This window comes from Salmo salar, chromosome 08 (assembly GCF_965601325.2).
Source record: "Salmo salar chromosome 08, fSalSal1, whole genome shotgun sequence".
NCBI classification, from domain to species: domain Eukaryota; kingdom Metazoa; phylum Chordata; class Actinopteri; order Salmoniformes; family Salmonidae; genus Salmo; species Salmo salar.
In genome coordinates, this window is record NC_138298.1 from 25,624,689 (window position 1) to 25,645,059 (window position 20,371).

Genomic DNA, 20,371 nt, shown 5'->3' on the forward strand with positions numbered 1-20,371 from the left:
TGTTCTTCGGCTTCATGTTCACCATGTCGGGCATGAAGGGAAAGACCCTGGGCGGGATCCCTCTCATCGCCATTGGACCTGCCATCTGCCTCCCAGGGGTGGTGGCTATCATTCTGGCTAACTGAACCAACGGCTGCACCAAGTTCCCCACCCGGCGCCAATGTCTCAACTGCCTGTGTCGCAAGTGTAGGAGGAGGAAGCAGATGCCAAGAACCAAAAGAGTCTTCCAGGGTGGCCAGAGACTCAGAGGAGCCTGATGGGGACAAGAGGGCTGGGGCTGAGACTGGGTATAGATCTGGGGCTAGAGCTGACTGTGTATGATACCATTACAACAGTGAAGGAGTCTGGTCATCTGATCAATAAAGTGAACCAAAACCATGAGGTGCGACGCAACCCAGCTAGTGCCTTGGTAGCCATGGCAGGTGTCTAACTACAGTATCTATGATAGTAAGTCCTACTCTATGGACAATCACTGTGGGACCTATAGTAGTAAGGTGTATCACGTGCCTCAGCAGCAGCGGGACAGTTTTGTGGTGTTCTACGAGGGAGGCTTCTCTCCGTACGAACCCTGTTACTGCTACATCAAACTCAGATATTTTATGTGGGGCGTAGAGACTGTGGACTAAGTGTGGATACTGAAGCCTACTGGGAAAACCCTTTTACTGGAACTCATAAGCTACTAAACCTATTTAGGTGTACCTGGGACAGGAATAGTATGCCTGTTTATCTTACAGATAAATAATACTACAGTACTAATGTAGAAGCAGTTAACATAAGACATTTGCAGTATTTGTTTCATGAATGAATTGTATGTTCCCCATTTATTTTGGATTTTTCTTTCATATTGTATAAATATCTAATAATCTAAATGGGCATTAAGATATTTCTCTAAATTGACATTTAGACTATTTTATATATTTTTGTTTTAATGATCAAGTATCTATTGCATATCTTATTCAACAAAATCCATTTAATGCATTGTTGTGTTTGTGGTATAGTTACTAAAAAAAGAAATAATGAAACGTTTTTGTGAATACATCTGCCCAGATGATGCACAAATCAACGTGAATCATGCAAATAGTTCAATCTGCACATTACAAACCTGTTACAGAGACCACTAGAAGGGGTATACCACTGCCAATGTACTGTAGAGGCTACTAAAAACACTAAATTATTAACAGTTTGGATGTGAATTATTACCTTACATTATTTCAAAATGTAAGCATCTCCAAGAACAGACAAATAACGAAATATATTCCTGTAAAAAAAAAAGGATACAGCATGATAGTGTATCTTCATGGGCGTGGTTTTCACCAATAATGTCCAATAGAAGAAGAGAGTTGTAGTCCTATAATGAATATTCATGATTAAAGCGGGCCATTTTTGGACTGGGTAACTTCCCGATTCAATGACGACTGCTGTTATGCTACTATCAAAATAGGGAACATGACGGAGGGAATCTAACTATTGGTGCACTGAAAATCCCCATAAATGCTGCGATAGTATATCAGGTATGTGAACAGTAAATACTTGCCATAGTTCAGTACAGTTTGATAACCTGATATAATCTGTCTTTTGAGGAATTAGCTAGCTAAGCTACTCATGCTAACACGTAACAAAACGATAGCTAACGGTACATTTCACCATGTAGAACTGCTAAAATGATGTCAGTAAGCTACACAAACCCGTATAGTAGCTAATTACTAGCTAGTTAATAACTTAACTAGCCATAATAGTGCATGAATTGAGTGTTTTTGCCAGCTAGATTGCTTGATAGCACGATCGTGCCATGCCACTTAAGTCAATGTGACATGTTCCACAAAGACCAGCACGCTCAACCCAGACAAGTACATTGTAAAGGGAAAGGGAGCTATGTGCTTGGCAATGTAGCTAGGTATTCATAGAACAAGATTAATTTCAAAACCGGTATGCTTTGTCGATTGAATAAGCAGTTTGATGCTTGTCACTAGTTACCACGGCCACAAAGTCAAAATTGGCTAGATCGTAAATATGAATGAAAACAAAAATGTGCTTTTTGGTCTTTAATTTAAGGTTAGCAGTGTGGTTAAGTTTAGGGTAAAGCTTAGATTTTAAGAAGATAATTCGTAGGAATAGGCAGGGTTTAGCGATAATTATGACTTTGTAGCTGTGGTAACTAGTGAAGACCTCTTGTGCCAATCGTCATCTAACGTCACAACTGTCACATGTTGCAGGGGGCCACGTTATTTCCCATGCAACCTGAGAATTGTTCCTTCTCCCCTTGTACGGTATGTGACTGAATCTGTGACAGGTCTAGTAAAGCGAACGGTGATACCCCACATGGTGTACTGCTCAGTAAGTCCATATGATACCTGTGTGTATTTGACCCAGCTGTCAGGAGATACTATGCTAGCTACTTTTACACAGTACATCCTATTTTGTGGGACGGGCAGCAGGTAGCCTAACGCATTGGGTCAGTAACTGAAAGGTCACTGGTTCGAATCCACGAGCTGACTAGGTGAAAAATCTGCCGATGTGCCCTTGGGCAAGGCACTTAACCCTAATTGGTCATGTACGTCGCACTGCATAAGTGTCTGTTAAATGACAAAAATTATTGAAGCTGCACATAATAACCACAGAGGGCTGTAGCTAGCCAGTAGTAGCTACAAACCTAGAGCAGAGAAACATACCTTTTTGGTTCTGTTTTGAACACATACAGTATCTGATGTTATCAGACCTACATGTAGCTGAGATAAAGGTCTTATTATACCTATTATCCTGAAATACCCCTCTCTCCACCTCTCTTCCTCACCAGGGTTCAGTGTGTGCGTCAGGTGTGGATGGAGTCAGTAGCATCTGAGAGCACCCACCATAGTTATCACAGACAGGACAAGCCGAAGAAGTCCGCGTTCAGACCAACAGCCTGCACATCGGCAGGCAGGGGGAGAATGGTCAAGTACTTCTCTAACGACGTAGACATCAGGACCTCGTGGGACCATGTTGTCTCTGCCTTCTGGCAGAGGTATCCCAACCCATTCAGGTACAGGACCTCGCGCTGACCTGCTTTTATGGCGGATGCCTCAACGATTTGGTGAGATGCGCATCTAGTAGGAGAGAGAAGGGATATGCCTATTTTCCATTGAGTAACAAACTCCAGACCCATGGAAAACCTGTCTGCTTTCTCCTACTATCAGCTGTGAATGTGAATCTGCACCAACCGTCATTCTATAGCCAAACTGCATCTGCACTGTTCAACAGAATGTGTTTTTGTAAAATGTTCAGTGGACATTGTTACAAGTAGTCCTTATGCATAGAGTTGTACAGTTTGGTAAAGTTTGCAATCATTGGTTTTTGTTTGATATACATTCTAAAGTCTCAGCATCATTATGTTACTGTGGAATTGCCCTACTCTCACTCACAATGAGATTATGGTGTCTGACGCTGTTACAAGTTTAGAAAAAACAACTGTGAGAAGATTATTAAGATGGAGAACTGAGAGTGACCACAGTGGACAAGTGATACCAGCTTTGTCAGATCAGAAGGAAGTGACTTAGCCAGTCAAGTGATTAATATTGTTTGTATTGTTAATATCTGCTCCGTATTTAACCCAGCCATCTTTCCTTTTATTTGACTACTTGATTCAAGGTTTGTATTCGATTGCTAACAATCAAATACAAGTACTTGAAATGCACAAATCTGCAACTATTTAGCAGGTTAAATTCAGAAGTACTGACAATGTTAACATTTGTTTGCGGAGTATGTCAAGTGTCGTGATAATGTTATGTCGTTTTACAGTTGTCTGAACAACTGTTAGCATACCGCCAACATTGTGTGTGTTCCCATGCATCAGCACCCATGTTCTCACGGAGGACGTGGTGTTCCGGGAGGTGACGGCGGACCAGCGGCTTCTCTCCAGACGCCTGCTCACCAAGACCAATCGAATGCCTCGCTGGGCCGAGTTCCTCTTCCCCTCCAACCTCTCACGCTCAGTCTACATCGTCGAGGACTCCGTCGTCGACCCGGTCACCAAGAGCCTCACCACGTACACCTGGAACCTCAACCACACTACGTTAATGGTGAGGTACGCCCCGACATATGCTCCATTCCGAATCGACCCCTAGCCCCTACACCAAGAAGTGGCTAGGGAGTAGGGGCTAGGCTTCGATTTGGAACCCAGGGATACTGGTTCCCACAGCTTAGTGGTTGGAGCATGGTGCTTGCAACACCAAACGTGTGACGCTCAAGCCAGTCACATGTAGTTCATGTATGTGTTTGTTAGTACGTGTAGGTTTCTCTATTTGTTTTACTAGGTTGGTGGACGCTCATGTCCTTTCACAGTACACTGACTCAACACCGTGGAGTATCTTGTATTTGTTAGAACACGGATTTCTATCTTTAGGAGATCGTATCAGCACCACCACAAGACAGAGGAACACGCTGGGTTTCCCCTACTGCGTTTAGCAGCGGCGCACCGCCTCTAAAAAAAGGAAAGACTGACACTATTAGTATTGACTAAGATAAGAATGTATCTACGTATGACACTATTAGTATTGACTAAGATAAGAATGTATCTACGTATTAGCACACAGCCTACTATTGAACAGAGACTTTGATATGCACGTCTACATGAAAACTGCTGTCCAAAAAAAAAGTTATTATTCCATATCTTTAGATACAGAATGGAAGATCTTTTCCTCAATGGTTAAGGCTTGGTTGGCATCTGTCCCTTCATGACCTCCAGTGGTTGACCTATATTGCAGCCACAAGACCCTAGACATGGACAAGAAAGTGCCCTCTGCGTTGCCCCGCCCCCCTGAGAGACGGGCTTGTTTACTGGTCGCGCTTGTTTGTTTTCTCTAGCAACCGACCGTCTCCAAGCCTACAGCACAATAAATATACAGTTTCCCAGAGAAATTCCTTCATGTTGATACCCACAAGGTTTTCCATTGTATATAATTTGTGACATTTCGTTAAAAAAAAAAAAAAAAAAAATGCAACATTTGTGCAGTCTGGCTGGATATTGGTTCAGACTGGTAAACACTTAACTAAAGAGAGACAGACGTGAAATGTATTGTTGGTGGTTTTCTGTTTCTCAGGGACCTGGTTTGTTGGATGAGAAAGAGATGAAGTTGTGTAACCTTTGTTGAGTCAGCAGGGTGGGTGGATATCTCATGGTTTACGTCTCAAGTCTCTACGAGAGTCAGAGTTCACTCTCCGTTCTACTGTCAGCAATAGAACAAGGCTTTAATGTGAGAGACTAAATGAGACACTACCTCACCATACCTGGTCAATGTCAACTAGACCTACACTGCAATCATACAGACCTTTTTATGATTCAACCAGCACTTTGTTCATCCCCTTCCCACTTTGTATTCATCTCAAGATCGCCAACACTTGATGTCTATCGATCAAGATATATGGTGCTGTCAACTTGATGGATGAGCAGAGAGGAGCGCCATAAGGAACACACACCCACCCACACCCCGCCAGGTTATGCCCGCCGTCTAGTTAACGCAAAGCGTTGTGGCGGCGTGCTAGCGAGCGCTGTCTTGTTTTGATTCCACTTGACGGCAGCTGAAGGAGAGGATGACTCATATCACGAGACAGATGGAACAACTTTGTAATCATCTCCAAGATCATATTTCGGAACAAAATGTCAGACTCTTCCAAAACATTTTAATCGCACGCAACCAGTGACTCAAAAGGAAGTGGGATTGATAACTTGTTCTTCATTCATTTCGCATTGAAGTTGTTTGCTTCTTTATGTATTGTGCCCTATAGTTCAGGGCAGCAAACCAACACCACCTGGTTAACAACCCTCTCTCCCCCATCCCTTCCTCCTTTCTTTCCTAGACGGTGGAGGAGCGCTGCGTGTTCCAGGAGTCAGAGGACCGGCCTGCCTTCACGCTGCTCAGACGAGAGGCCTGGATCTCTTCTGGAGTCTACGGCTTCTCCAGACCTATCCAGGTACAGCACAGATGTCGTACAGAACAGCACAACCGAAAACACCACAGCCCCAGACCAGCTATAGGACGGCACGGTACAGCCCCAGACCAGTTATAGGACGGCCCGGTACAGCCCCAGACCAGCTATAGGACGGCCCGGTACAGCCCCAGACCAGCTATAGGACGGCCCGGTACAGCCCCAGACCAGCTATAGGACGGCCCGGTACAGCCCCAGACCAGCTATAGGACGGCCCTGTACAGCCCCAGACCAGCTATAGGACGGCCCTGTATGTAGTCTACATCCAGGACTAAAGTAATGTTCGAAGCAGACCTAGGTTCAAATAGTGTTTGCTTTCTTTCAAATACTTTGAGAGTTTGATTGAGCCTGTCTGGGGTGCCAAATGAGTTTGGTTTTGGGACTACTCCATTGGTGACATTGCGCCAATCAAGCTCAAACAAGTGCAGCTAAATTATTTGAATGGATAACAAATACTATTTGAACCCAGGTCTGATGGCTATTGAATACATCCACGTATACGAGGCTCAGGGGACCACTACACTACAGCAAAATAGTTCAAGTACCTCAGGACAGACGACCCCTTTTCATCACCAAAGCCATGACCCGTTTAATGGGAGCACATATTGAATAGCAGCAGTCTGCAAAGCAGCAATACATTTGGATTTGTAGCCTGGGAAATCAATTTGAAGGATCTGCTTGCGGTCGTTGTTGGACACCTATGAGAACATATGTGTATATATAATCCATCTATAAGAAAAGCCCAGTCTGAGTTGAAAAACAGATTTTCCCTTAAGTTTGACCCAGATATTTGGTCGACAAATCTAAGAGGCCCACATAAGTATTTTCCACCTCAGCAAGCTAGGCATTTGTCTCTCTCTCTCACACACACACACACACACACACACACACACACACACACACACACACACACACACACACACAAGGGTTTATAGGGTCGAATAATGGCACAAGAGGAAAAGTGTGTTTGCAGATGCCAAAACAAAGAAATGGTCATCTTCCACCAGGAACGTTTTCTACGCAAGGGTAGAAAACTAATTTGCCTATTATTATTATTATTATTATTATTATTATCAGTGTGTGCTAGCCTTAACAACCCCTAGAGAGAGAAAGGGAAGTCGAGATGAAGGGAAAGAGAGATGAAAGGAGGGAGAAAGAGAGGGGGGGGGGGGGGAAGTACACTGCCGTTGTGCTCATGTCTCCCCATTTAAACCCTGCTGTTTCCTGTCATGTCCGTCTGTTCTGTTCCCCAGGAGTTTGGCTTGGCCCGCTTCAAGAGCAACCAGGTGAAGGCCATGAAGGGCCTGGAGTACGCTCTGTCTAACTTACACGGTACGTACGGAAGTAGGAAACCAAACAACTTTATTTCTGGGATTTATGATGCGGTTGGAGGCGATGGGCAAACTTTTTTTTTTTTTTTTTTGAGGGAAAAAGTTATATTTTTGGGAGATTGATGCTTTCCGTCATATTTTCCACATTACACAAAGTACCAAAAAGTCTGTCAAAGTCTACTCATGTCTGATTGCTGTGGTCTGAAGTGAAGTCGTGAAATTAATCACAGCTCCCACCCACCAATCAACTCACAACACTAACCCTCCCATCATGCCTTTGGGTGAGCAGACGCCAGATCCCTCTCCCCTGGAAGTGTAACGCACACAATCGTCCGTGTATAATCAGGCCGTGATTGCGTCGCCAGACAGACGCGTCTCTCGAAGTCCTTCGCCGAGTGGAGTGATGCGACGATAATGATTACAGATTTACTGCATGTGTGAGTATGGCCATGTTCTCGTCTCGGAGATATCCCTCCCTAAAGATTGACACCTACAAGTTCCCACTCTCTTAATTGAACGAGTCCGATTTGAGTCAATGATTCAATCGTTTTGTCTATGTTCAGAGGCTGAAAATATCCCATGCGACTAGCTTAAGCCGTATAGTCACAGACCAGTGTTTTGTCCCACGCGTTGCGTGACTGCGCCATATGCCACAGGGCCTTCAGAAAGTATTCATTACCTCTTGACTTATTCCACATTTTGTGTTAGATGGAATTCAAAATGGATTATAGTTTTTCCTCAACCATTTACACACAATACCCCATAATGACAAAGTGAAGACATGTTTAGACATTTTTGCAAATTTATTACGAATGAAATGCATCTCATATTTACATAAGTATTCACACCTCTGAGGTCAATACTTTGTAGAAGCACCTTTGGCAGCGATTACAGCTGTGAGTCTTTCTGGGTAAGTTACTTAAGAGCTTTCCACACCTGGATTGTGCAACATTTGCCCATTTATTCTTTTCAAAATTCTTCAAGCTCTGTCGAATTAGTTGTTGACCATTTTCAGGTCTTTCTGTAGATTTAAGTCAACTGTAACTCGGCCACATTCATTTTCTTCTTGGTAAGCAACTCCACTATAGAATTTGGCCATGTTTTAGGTTATTGTCCTGCTGAAAGATGAATTCATCTCCCAGTGTCTGGTGCATGGCAGACTGAACCAGGTTTTCCTCTAGGATCTTGCATGTGCTTAGCTCCATTACATGTATTTTTGATTTTTTTCCTGAAAAACTCTTCAGTCATTAACGATTACAAGCATACCATAACATGATGCAGTCACCACAATGCTTGAACATATGGAGAGCCATTTCCTTCCTCTCCGGCAACTGAGTTAGGAAGAACGCCTGTATCTTTGTAGTGACTTAATACGCCTGTATTGGTACAGCATCCAGTGTAATTAATAACATCACCATGCTCAAAAGGATATTCAAAGATTATAATTTTTTTGCCATCTACCAATAGGTGACCACCTTTGCGAGTCATTGGAAAACCTTCCTGGTCTGTGGTTGAATCCATGTTTGAAATTCACTGCTCGACTGAGGGACCTTGCAGATAATTGTATGTGTGGGGTACAGAGCTGAGGTAGTCATTCAAAAAAATATCATGTTAAACTTATTGCACAAAGAGTGAGTCCATGACTTGTTAAGCACATTTTTACTCTTGGACTTATTTAGGCTTGTCATAAATGGTTTGAATACATTTCAGCTTTTTATTTGTAAAAATTCCACTTTGACATTATGGGGTATTGTGTTTAGGCCAGTGACAAACTCAATTTTAATAATACATTTGAATTCAGGCTGTAACACAACATTGGAAAAAAGCCAAGGGATGTGAATAATTTCTGAATGCACTGTATGTCAAACATCAGTTCATAACAGATAAATCACAGATGTCCAATGTTTGGCAATGACAGTGGTAACCATGACAGTGGTAACCATGACGGTGGTAACCATGACGGTGGCGAGGTCTGCGTTCTGTCTGACATTGTCTTAGTGTCACGCTGAGGCAGCAGACTAGACACACACACACACACACACACACACCTACCTAAAATACTTATAGGACATATTTCCATTGTTGTCTTTGTCCCCTCTGTGTGCATCATGCCGTCACTACAGCTGGACTAGGTCTCAGGTTTATTGCGATGGTAAGTACAGTACTAGGGTCTATCACTACAGCTGGACTAGGTATCAGGTTTATTATGGTGGTCAGTACAGTACTAGGGTCTGTCACTACAGCTGGACTAGGTCTCAGGTTTATTATGGTGGTCAGTACAGTACTAGGGTCTGTCACTACAACTGGACTAGGTATCAGGTTTATTATGGTGGTCAGTACAGTACTAGGGTCTGTCACTACAGCTGGACTAGGTATCAGGTTTATTATGGTGGTCAGTACAGTACTAGGGTCTGTCACTACAGCTGGACTAGGTATCAGGTTTATTATGGTGGTCAGTACAGTACTAGGGTCTGTCACTACAGCTGGACTAGGTATCAGGTTTATTATGGTGGTCAGTACAGTACTAGGGTCTGTCACTACAGCTGGACTAGGTATCAGGTTTATTATGGTGGTCAGTACAGTACTAGGGTCTGTCACTACAGCTGGACTTGGTCTCAGGTTTATTATGGTGGTCAGTACAGTACTAGGGTCTGTCACTACAGCTGGACTAGGTCTCAGGTTTATTATGATGGTCAGTACAGTACTAGGGTCTGTCACTACAGCTGGACTAGGTATCAGGTTTATTATGATGGTCAGTACAGTACTAGGGTCTATCACTACAGCTGGACTAGGTATCAGGTTTATTATGGTGGTCAGTACAGTACTAGGGTCTGTCACTACAGCTGGACTAGGTATCAGGTTTATTATGGTGGTCAGTACAGTACTAGGGTCTGTCACTACAGCTGGACTAGGTATCAGGTTTATTATGATGGTCAGTACAGTACTAGGGTCTGTCACTACAGCTGGACTAGGTATCAGGTTTATTATGGTGGTCAGTACAGTACTAGGGTCTGTCACTACAGCTGGACTAGGTATCAGGTTTATTATGGTGGTCAGTACAGTACTAGGGTCTGTCACTACAGCTGGACTAGGTCCCAGGTTTATTATGGTGGTCAGTACAGTACTAGGGTCTGTCACTACAGCTGGACTAGGTCTCAGGTTTATTATGGTGGTCAGTACAGTACTAGGGTCTGTCACTACAGCTGGACTAGGTATCAGGTTTATTATGGTGGTCAGTACAGTACTAGGGTCTGTCACTACAGCTGGACTAGGTCCCAGGTTTATTATGTGGTCAGTACAGTACTAGGGTCTGTCACTACAGCTGGACTAGGTATCAGGTTTATTATGTGGTCAGTACAGTACTAGGGTCTGTCACTACAGCTGGACTAGGTATCAGGTTTATTATGGTGGTCAGTACAGTACTAGGGTCTGTCACTACAGCTGGACTAGGTATCAGGTTTATTATGGTGGTCAGTACAGTACTAGGGTCTGTCACTACAGCTGGACTAGGTATCAGGTTTATTATGGTGGTCAGTACAGTACTAGGGTCTGTCACTACAGCTGGACTAGGTATCAGGTTTATTATGGTGGTCAGTACAGTACTAGGGTCTGTCACTACAGCTGGACTAGGTATCAGGTTTATTATGGTGGTCAGTACAGTACTAGGGTCTGTCACTACAGCTGGACTAGGTATCAGGTTTATTATGGTGGTCAGTACAGTACTAGGGTCTGTCACTACAGCTGGACTAGGTATCAGGTTTATTATGGTGGTCAGTACAGTACTAGGGTCTGTCACTACAGCTGGACTAGGTATCAGGTTTATTATGATGGTCAGTACAGTACTAGGGTCTCACTACAGCTGGACTAGGTCTCAGGTTTATTATGGTGGTCAGTACAGTACTAGGGTCTGTCACTACAGCTGGACTAGGTATCAGGTTTATTATGGTGGTCAGTACAGTACTAGGGTCTGTCACTACAGCTGGACTAGGTATCAGGTTTATTATGATGGTCAGTACAGTACTAGGGTCTCACTACAGCTGGACTAGGTCTCAGGTTTATTATGGTGGTCAGTACAGTACTAGGGTCTGTCACTACAGCTGGACTAGGTATCAGGTTTATTATGGTGGTCAGTACAGTACTAGGGTCTGTCACTATTGTGACGGTATGGCTACGTTCCAATATCCATACTATTGTACCACTTGTCCAATACAGACTGAAGTGGATCCCTGTGCCCTATATAATGCACTACTTTAGTCCTATGGGCCCTGGTCAATAGTAGTGCACTGCACTATATAGTACATAAGATACCATTTCAGACACAACAATGGCTTCCTCCTAAATGGTGTGTTCCAAATCAAAGTTTGTATTTGGTGTACGTGACAACAGGTGTAGACTTTGTGTGGATATTACATCAGAGCCATGGATCTGTGACACCCTCGTCCCAACCCCTTGCTGGGGGATGTCACATGTCTGTCTGGTAGTAGCTTCTGTAGCCACTAGGCAGCCATTTCTAGAACAATCTCTAGTATCCACAGTAGTTGAGGAACAATGCAGTCCAGTACAGTCATGATTCCCTTTGGCATCAATGTGGACAGACTCCAGCTATTCTAGAGCATTAGATCCTGTATTGTGTTTGTGGTTATCAGTAGCTGCTGCAAATACTGTGTACAAAACATTAGGAACACCTTCCTTATATTGAGTTGCAACCCCCTTTGCCCTCAGAACAGCCTACATTTTTCGGATCATGGACTATGAGGTGTCGAAAGCATTCCACAGGGATGCTGGCCCATGTTGACGCCAATGCAAACTGTTGAAAGTGGAAAATCCCAGCAGCTTTGCGGTTCTTGTGCACCTGGCATATACTACCATATCCCGTTCAAAGACGCTTCAATCTTTTGTCTTGCCCATTCACTCTCTGAATGGCGCACACACACGATCCGTGTCTCAAGGCTTCACCTATACTGATTTTGAAGTTGATTTAACAAGTGACATCAATAAAGGGATTCACCTTGTCAGTGTGTTTCATGGAAAGAGCGGGTGTTCCTAACGTTTTGTAGACTGTGTACCGTCATTTTTCCCCGGTTGATGCAAGTGCATGTAGGCTGAAGGAATTCTAACTTGAGATGAATGTTAAGGGGGATTTTATTTTCATGAAAAATGTAGTTTAGCTGTGAATCATGTAGGTATGATTCACATAATATTCCACTCTAAATTGATTTGTTACTGTGATACTTAATTGTCCTGTTCAGGCGACATGAACAAAGGACATTTTTTCTGGTTTCATGCGTTTTATTAATTCACTTACTTGGGGAATGTAATATTTCCTCGGGGTGCAGACCCCCTGCCAGATCATTCACACATAGTGGAGGATCGTTCCTAGCGTTTAAACCTTTACAGGGTCCCTTTATCTTAACGCTTCGCACCGCTCGGCCTACCCAACCTCCCACTGTGCCCGACTTTTCAGTTAATTGGCTCCGCAGGAGCGGCCAGAACCGATACACACCGCCAGCTAGGCAGTGGCTCCGACACACACACCGCCAGCTAGGCAGTGGCTCCGACACACACACCGCCAGCTAGGCAGTGGCTCCGACACACACACCGCCAGCTAGGCAGTGGCTCCGACACACACACCGCCAGCTAGGCAGTGGCTCCGACACACACACCGCCAGCTAGGCAGTGGCTCCGACACACACACCGCCAGCTAGGCAGTGGCTCCGGTACTGTGAAAGGAGTCGGAGCAAGGATGATACAAAACTGAGAAATCGTCAAACGAGCATACCAGATATTCAACAAGGTTTGATCAAAGCCATGTGCGTCTGGAATGTCACCCTATCCACTATGTAGTGCACTACTTTTGACCAGGACCGATAGGGAGTAGGGTGCCATTTCAGACGGTGTGGTAGAAACAACCAGGACCACCTCCTGTCGTTGGCCAACATCAAAGGGGTTTTATTCATAACGGAGTGTGTGAGACTGCACGTATTTCTGTTGGTGTGTGTGCTAGAGACTATCCGACTGCGTCGGTGTGTGCGACTGCATGCGCACACACACGCTCGTTTGTGTGAAGCGACTAATCTCCAGCCGCGAGGTTCGCGACAGCGTCTGAGAAAGAGAAGCGAAGAAAAAGAGAGCGGGAGCGAGGGTTGAGCTCAAAGAGCCCAGAGGAAAGATGTGGCATTGTGTGGAGGCCTCAGAAGCCTTCCATCCCCCCCAGAGAGAGGGTGCTCTGGGGGTCAGCCAAGGCAGCCGGCCCTGGGAAGGGACCAGGGCTGTGGTTATTCTGGTCAGTGGCTCCAGACCTGCAGCTGGGCTGGGTTCAGTCAGGGGGAGACAGAGGGAGAGCAGAGAGCGTGTGTTGTCATGGTTTCCCTCCCATTGTCTTACTGTCTATTTGTAGTAGAACAGTATATGTGGTGCCATGAAGTCTTAGCCAGACCCTGGCCTAGCATAGAACACATCTTCCTCCTCTCTGTCCCCTCGTCCCTGTTCCCAGTACAGTTACTATAGCCCGTCTCCTCTCCTTGTCCCTGTTCCCAGTACAGATACTATAGCCCGTCTCCTCTCCTTGTCCCTGTTCCCAGTACAGTTACTATAGCCCGTCTCCTCTCCATGTCCCTGTTCCCAGTACAGTTACTATAGCCCGTCTCCTCTCCTTGTCCCTGTTCCCAGTACAGTTACTATAGCCCGTCTCCTCTCCTTGTCCCTGTTCCCAGTACAGTTACTATAGCCCGTCTCCTCTCCTTGTCCCTGTTCCCAGTACAGTTACTATAGCCCGTCTCCTCTCCTTGTCCCTGTTCCCAGTACAGTTACTATAGCCCGTCTCCTCTCCTTGTCCCTGTTCCCAGTACAGTTACTATAGCCCGTCTCCTCTCCTTGTCCCTGTTCCCAGTACAGTTACTATAGCCCGTCTCCTCTCCATGTCCCTGTTCCCAGTACAGTTACTATAGCCCGTCTCCTCTCCTTGTCCCTGTTCCCAGTACAGTTACTATAGCCCGTCTCCTCTCCTTGTCCCTGTTCCCAGTACAGTTACTATAGCCCGTCTCCTCTCCTTGTCCCTGTTCCCAGTACAGTTACTATAGCCCGTCTCCTCTCCTTGTCCCTGTTCCCAGTACAGTTACTATAGCCCGTCTCCTCTCCTTGTCCCTGTTCCCAGTACAGTTACTATAGCCCGTCTCCTCTCCTTGTCCCTGTTCCCAGTACAGTTACTATAGCCCGTCTCCTCTCCTTGTCCCTGTTCCCAGTACAGTTACTATAGCCCGTCTCCTCTCCTTGTCCCTGTTCCCAGTACAGTTACTATAGCCCGTCTCCTCTCCTTGTCCCTGTTCCCAGTACAGTTACTATAGCCCGTCTCCTCTCCTTGTCCCTGTTCCCAGTACAGTTACTATAGCCCGTCTCCTCTCCTTGTCCCTGTTCCCAGTACAGTTACTATAGCCCGTCTCCTCTCCTTGTCCCTGTTCCCAGTACAGTTACTATAGCCCGTCTCCTCTCCTTGTCCCTGTTCCCAGTACAGTTACTATAGCCCGTCTCCTCTCCTTGTCCCTGTTCCCAGTACAGTTACTATAGCCCGTCTCCTCTCCTTGTCCCTGTTCCCAGTACAGTTACTATAGCCCGTCTCCTCTCCTTGTCCCTGTTCCCAGTACAGTTACTATAGCCCGTCTCCTCTCCTTGTCCCTGTTCCCAGTACAGTTACTATAGCCCGTCTCCTCTCCTTGTCCCTGTTCCCAGTACAGTTACTATAGCCCGTCTCCTCTCCTTGTCCCTGTTCCCAGTACAGTTACTATAGCCCGTCTCCTCTCCTTGTCCCTGTTCCCAGTACAGTTACTATAGCCCGTCTCCTCTCCTTGTCCCAGTTCCCAGTACAGTTACTATAGCCCGTCTCCTCTCCTTGTCCCTGTTCCCAGTACAGTTACTATAGCCCGTCTCCTCTCCTTGTCCCTGTTCCCAGTACAGTTACTATAGCCCGTCTCCTCTCCTTGTCCCTGTTCCCAGTACAGTTACTATAGCCCGTCTCCTCTCCTTGTCCCTGTTCCCAGTACAGTTACTATAGCCCGTCTCCTCTCCTTGTCCCTGTTCCCAGTACAGTTACTATAGCCCGTCTCCTCTCCTTGTCCCTGTTCCCAGTACAGTTACTATAGCCCGTCTCCTCTCCTTGTCCCAGTTCCCAGTACAGTTACTATAGCCCGTCTCCTCTCCTTGTCCCAGTTCCCAGTACAGTTACTATAGCCCGTCTCCTCTCCTTGTCCCAGTTCCCAGTACAGTTACTATAGCCCGTCTCCTCTCCTTGTCCCTGTTCCCAGTACAGTTACTATAGCCCGTCTCCTCTCCTTGTCCCTGTTCCCAGTACAGTTACTATAGCCCGTCTCCTCTCCTTGTCCCTGTTCCCAGTACAGTTACTATAGCCCGTCTCCTCTCCTTGTCCCTGTTCCCAGTACAGTTACTATAGCCCGTCTCCTCTCCTTGTCCCTGTTCCCAGTACAGTTACTATAGCCCGTCTCCTCTCCTTGTCCCTGTTCCCAGTACAGTTACTATAGCCCGTCTCCTCTCCTTGTCCCTGTTCCCAGTACAGTTACTATAGCCCGTCTCCTCTCCTTGTCCCTGTTCCCAGTACAGTTACTATAGCCCGTCTCCTCTCCTTGTCCCTGTTCCCAGTACAGTTACTATAGCCCGTCTCCTCTCCTTGTCCCTGTTCCCAGTACAGTTACTATAGCCCGTCTCCTCTCCTTGTCCCTGTTCCCAGTACAGTTACTATAGCCCGTCTCCTCTCCTTGTCCCTGTTCCCAGTACAGTTACTATAGCCCGTCTCCTCTCCTTGTCCCTGTTCCCAGTACAGTTACTATAGCCCGTCTCCTCTCCTTGTCCCTGTTCCCAGTACAGTTACTATAGCCCGTCTCCTCTCCTTGTCCCTGTTCCCAGTACAGTTACTATAGCCCGTCTCCTCTCCTTGTCCCTGTTCCCAGTACAGTTACTATAGCCCGTCTCCTCTCCTTGTCCCTGTTCCCAGTACAGTTACTATAGCCCGTCTCCTCTCCTTGTCCCTGTTCCCAGTACAGTTACTATAGCCCGTCTCCTCTCCTTGTCCCTGTTCCCAGTACAGTTACTATAGCCCGTCTCCTCTCCTTGTCCCTGTTCCCAGTACAGTTACTATAGCCCGTCTCCTCTCCTTGTCCCTGTTCCCAGTACAGTTACTTTAGCCCGTCTCCTCTCCTTGTCCCTGTTCCCAGTACAGTTACTATAGCCCGTCTCCTCTCCTTGTCCCTGTTCCCAGTACAGTTACTATAGCCCGTCTCCTCTCCTTGTCCCTGTTCCCAGTACAGTTACTATAGCCCGTCTCCTCTCCTTGTCCCTGTTCCCAGTACAGTTACTTTAGCCCGTCTCCTCTCCTTGTCCCTGTTCCCAGTACAGTTACTATAGCCCGTCTCCTCTCCTTGTCCCTGTTCCCAGTACAGTTACTATAGCCCGTCTCCTCTCCTTGTCCCTGTTCCCAGTACAGTTTGTCCCCTGAGCTAAGGTTCCTCTGGGCCACATCACGATATGCTGCCACTGACCCCATCTCCTGGAGACTGGAGGCTGGCCAGACTCAGTGGGCCTGACCAAGACACTTGTCTAGGTCTCTCTTTCTGGAGTCCCCGGCACCTTTTTCTGAGTATCTGTTGCTCGCCCTCTTTGGATCTCTTTCCCCAACTTTCATCTTTGTCTTTCTTGGCCTGTCTGACTGGATCCATTGTGCCTGCCGTGTGTGTGTGTGTGTGTGTGTGTGTGTGTGTGTGTGTGTGTGTGTGTGTGTGTGTGTGTGTGTGTGTGTGTGTGTGTGTCTTTCTCCCTCTCCTCCCTACTGGTCGCTCCAGATAGGATCTCTCAACCTCAACAACCACTCCAAGATTGGCTCCTCTCCTCTCTGGCAGTCTAAATATTTTCCACAGATGTTTGAAGTATCTGTTTAGAAGCATTTGGATGGCCTCAGTGTTCACAACTCACACTGAAGAAGAGGAATGCTCTGCTTGTCTCTGTGTTGTGACGGTGGTAGTGTGTTGACTAGGAGACCTCTGGGGATGGTAGAGGTCACCTTAACTCTAACCCCTACTTCTAAAATAGCCTTTTTTAGATGGATGGATGGATAGATGGAAGGTTATATTGTTTCACACACACTTGTAGAGAGGGCAATCATACACACGTTTGTTTTGAAATGTATTCCCAATCAAAATCCTATTTTCCCTAAACTTTAACCTTAACCCTTAAGTCTAAAATAGCCTTTTTCCTTGTGGGGACCCGGCGAAATATCCCCACTTGTCAAAAATGTTCCTTGTTTTGCTATCCTTGTGAGGACTTCTGGTACCCACAAGAATAGTGAAACCCAACCACACACACTGTTAGAGAGAATGCTGACCCAGGAACAAACCCCTGAGCAGAAGACCTGCTGGCTGCCTCATCATGACAAGATCCCTGTTACCTGAGCCTTGTGACCTTTCCAACACACACACACTTAGACTCAGGATATCAAGTCTTGAAGTAATGTGGAGTTATATTCATTCACTCCATGTTCACATTTTGGATTCATGGTACCACCAGTTTTGGAATCGAGTTGGTTAGTTTACTGTATACACACATTTACATTTACATTTTAGTCATTTAGCAGACGCTCTTATCCAGAGCGACTTACAGTAGTGAATGCATACATTTAATTTTTAAAAAAAGTATTCCGTACTGGTCCCCTGTGGGAATCGAACCCACAACCCTGGCGTTGCAAACACCATGCTCTACCAACTGAGCCACACACTCACCCCATGTCTCTCTCGTCTTCTGCCCACAGGAGAGGCACCCCAGCGTCAGCCCTGCGTCCGGGACACAGTGAAGACTGCTACAGAGAAAGCCAAGACCCTGGCCTCGGCCGCCACCCCGCAGAAACAGCCCCAGCAGTACGTGTGACGACAGGGGAACATCCACTGCTGCCGGCTGGAACCAGGACTGGAATGGGACACTGTGCACGCAGGGCAGGCACAAGCAACACATTCACATGCAACACACAGGCTGGCCAATTCTGGTATTTTTCAGAGCTGATCTGATTGGTCAAAATATCAATTTGTGAGGAAAAACTAAATCAGAATTGAGCTGCACATACACACACACACTCTTTTAGCTGCCTTTTCATTGACTGGAAGCTTGCTTGTATCAAGGTCTCGGTGTGCAGTATGTGTACAATATGTCCATCTAAACCACTAACAGCTCTTCTCCTCTGGGGCTAGGCTCTGCTCCTCTGGGGCTAGGCTCTGCTCCTCTGGGGGCTAGGCTCTGCTCGGCTCTTGTTTTAATTAGCCTAGCATTAATACATCTCAGGTACTGAGCCCCTGTCTGACCGCCTGCCACAACCTAGGGGCATGTTCAATAGGCACCAAACGCAAGAAAATCTTCTCAAACTGAGTGAAACAGAGATACAAAAGTATGTGGACAGCTCTTCAAATTAGTGGATTTGGCTATTTCAGCCACACGTTGCTGACAGGTGTATAAAACCAAGCACCCATCATGCAATCTCCATAGACAAACATTGGCAGTAGAATGGCCTTGCTGAAGAGCGCAGTGATTTAACGTGGCACCGTCATAGGATGCCACCTTTCCATCAAGTCAGTTCGTCACATTTCTGCCCTGGTCAACGAAGTGCTGTTATTGTGAAGCGGAAACGTCTAGTGGTGAAGTGGTAGGCAACAAGCTCACAGAATGGGACTGCCGAGTTCCAAACTGCCTCTGGAAGCAACGTAAACGCAATAACTGTTTGTCGGGAGCTTCATGAAATGGGTTTCCATGGCTGAGCAGCCGCACAAAAGCCTAAGATCACCATGCGCAATGCAAAGCATCAGCTGGATTGGTGTAAAGCTCGCTGCCATTGGAGCAGCGGAAATGCATTCTTTGGAGGGATGAATCACGCTTCACGATCTGGCAGTCTGACGGACAAATCTGGGTTTTGGCGGAGGCCAGGAGAACACTACTACCTGCCCCAATGCAGAGTGCCAACTGTAAAGTTTGGTGGAAGAATAATGGTCTGTGGCAGTTTATGGTTCGGGCCCCTTAGTTCCAGTGAAGGGAAATCTTAACTCTACAGCATGCAATGACATTCTAGACGATTCTGTGCTTCCAAGTTTGTGGCAACAGTTTGGGGAAGGCCCTTTCCTGTTTCAGCATGACACGGCCCCCATGCACAAAGCGAGGTTCATACAGAAACGGTCTGTTGAACTTCACTGGCCTGCACAGAGCCCTGACCTCAACCCCATCGAACACCTTTGGGATGAATTGGAACACCGACTGCAAGCCAGGCCTAATTGCCCAACATCAGTGCCTGACCTCACTGGCTGAATGGAAGCAAGTCCCCGCAGCAAGGTTCCAACATCTAGTGGAAAGCCTTCGTAGAAGAGTGGAGGCTGTTGTAGCAGCAAAGGGGGAACCAACTCCATATTAATGCCCATGATTTTGGATGAGCAGGTGTCCACATACTTTTGGTCATGTAGTGTACTTTCTGAACTTGTCCAATAGAAACACTTTGTTTTCTGTTGCAAAATGTTTTTATATGGTGTGCCATAATGAACACAACCCTGACTTGTATAAGCTCTGGGACATTTATCTCTTGTGCACTGTCAGTGAGGCCTGTTTTGAAAAGCATAAAACGTGACAAATCAGACATGCCAAATAACAGTAAAAGGTACCAAGACAAGCTGAAGAAATAATATAAATTCCACAACACTGGATGTATGCTGGAGTTTGAGAGTTTATCAAATAATATAAATAATTAGTAATTATTGTATTACCCTTAAACTGCGTCGTGCGACTGAATTTGTCAATGATGTCTACGATTGATTTGTTGGATATATCAAGCGATATCAAATTAAGAATTTGACATTTACCAGGGACAGTTGATGTATTTCATGTTTTATTGTACATTAATGTATTTGTCCGACATTACTTTGTCTGTCTCTTAATATTTTTTGCTGCATTCCTTTAAGGTAGAACTAGATGTTATGATTTTAGACTAGAGGAAATTGTCTTAACATTGAAAGAAAACTGCACTTAAATAAAAATCTGATTTAATATTGTTA

The 20,371-nt window shown here is 45.8% G+C and overlaps 1 protein-coding gene across 3 annotated transcripts; it reads left to right on the top strand.

Annotated features, from left to right (window-relative positions):
* Positions 1-1,371: 1,371 nt before the first annotated feature.
* LOC106610320 (PRELI domain-containing protein 1, mitochondrial) lies at positions 1,372-20,371 on the top strand. Of its 3 annotated transcripts, none has more exons than XM_014209607.3 (7): positions 1,378-1,511; positions 2,214-2,334; positions 2,795-3,019; positions 3,830-4,055; positions 5,833-5,946; positions 7,215-7,293; positions 18,100-20,371. In XM_014209607.3, exons 3-7 carry the CDS (start codon positions 2,820-2,822, stop codon positions 18,213-18,215), a joined length of 735 nt encoding a protein of 244 aa, XP_014065082.3. In that variant the 5' UTR covers positions 1,378-1,511; positions 2,214-2,334; positions 2,795-2,819; the 3' UTR covers positions 18,216-20,371. The 3 variants fall into 3 exon arrangements, with proteins under 3 accessions (XP_014065081.3, XP_014065082.3, XP_014065080.3); XM_014209605.3 differs by having other exon boundaries at positions 2,214-2,267; XM_014209606.3 differs by lacking the exon at positions 2,214-2,334 and having other exon boundaries at positions 1,372-1,511.

Coding starts and splice junctions, on each gene's coding strand:
- LOC106610320 (XM_014209606.3), top strand. CDS start 2,820: ATGGAGTCAGTAGCATCTGAGAGCACCCACCATAGTTATCACAGACAG. Junction 5,947..7,214: donor GCTTCTCCAGACCTATCCAG/GTACAGCACAGA, acceptor TCTGTTCCCCAG/GAGTTTGGCTTGGCCCGCTT. Junction 7,294..18,099: donor CGCTCTGTCTAACTTACACG/GTACGTACGGAA, acceptor TTCTGCCCACAG/GAGAGGCACCCCAGCGTCAG.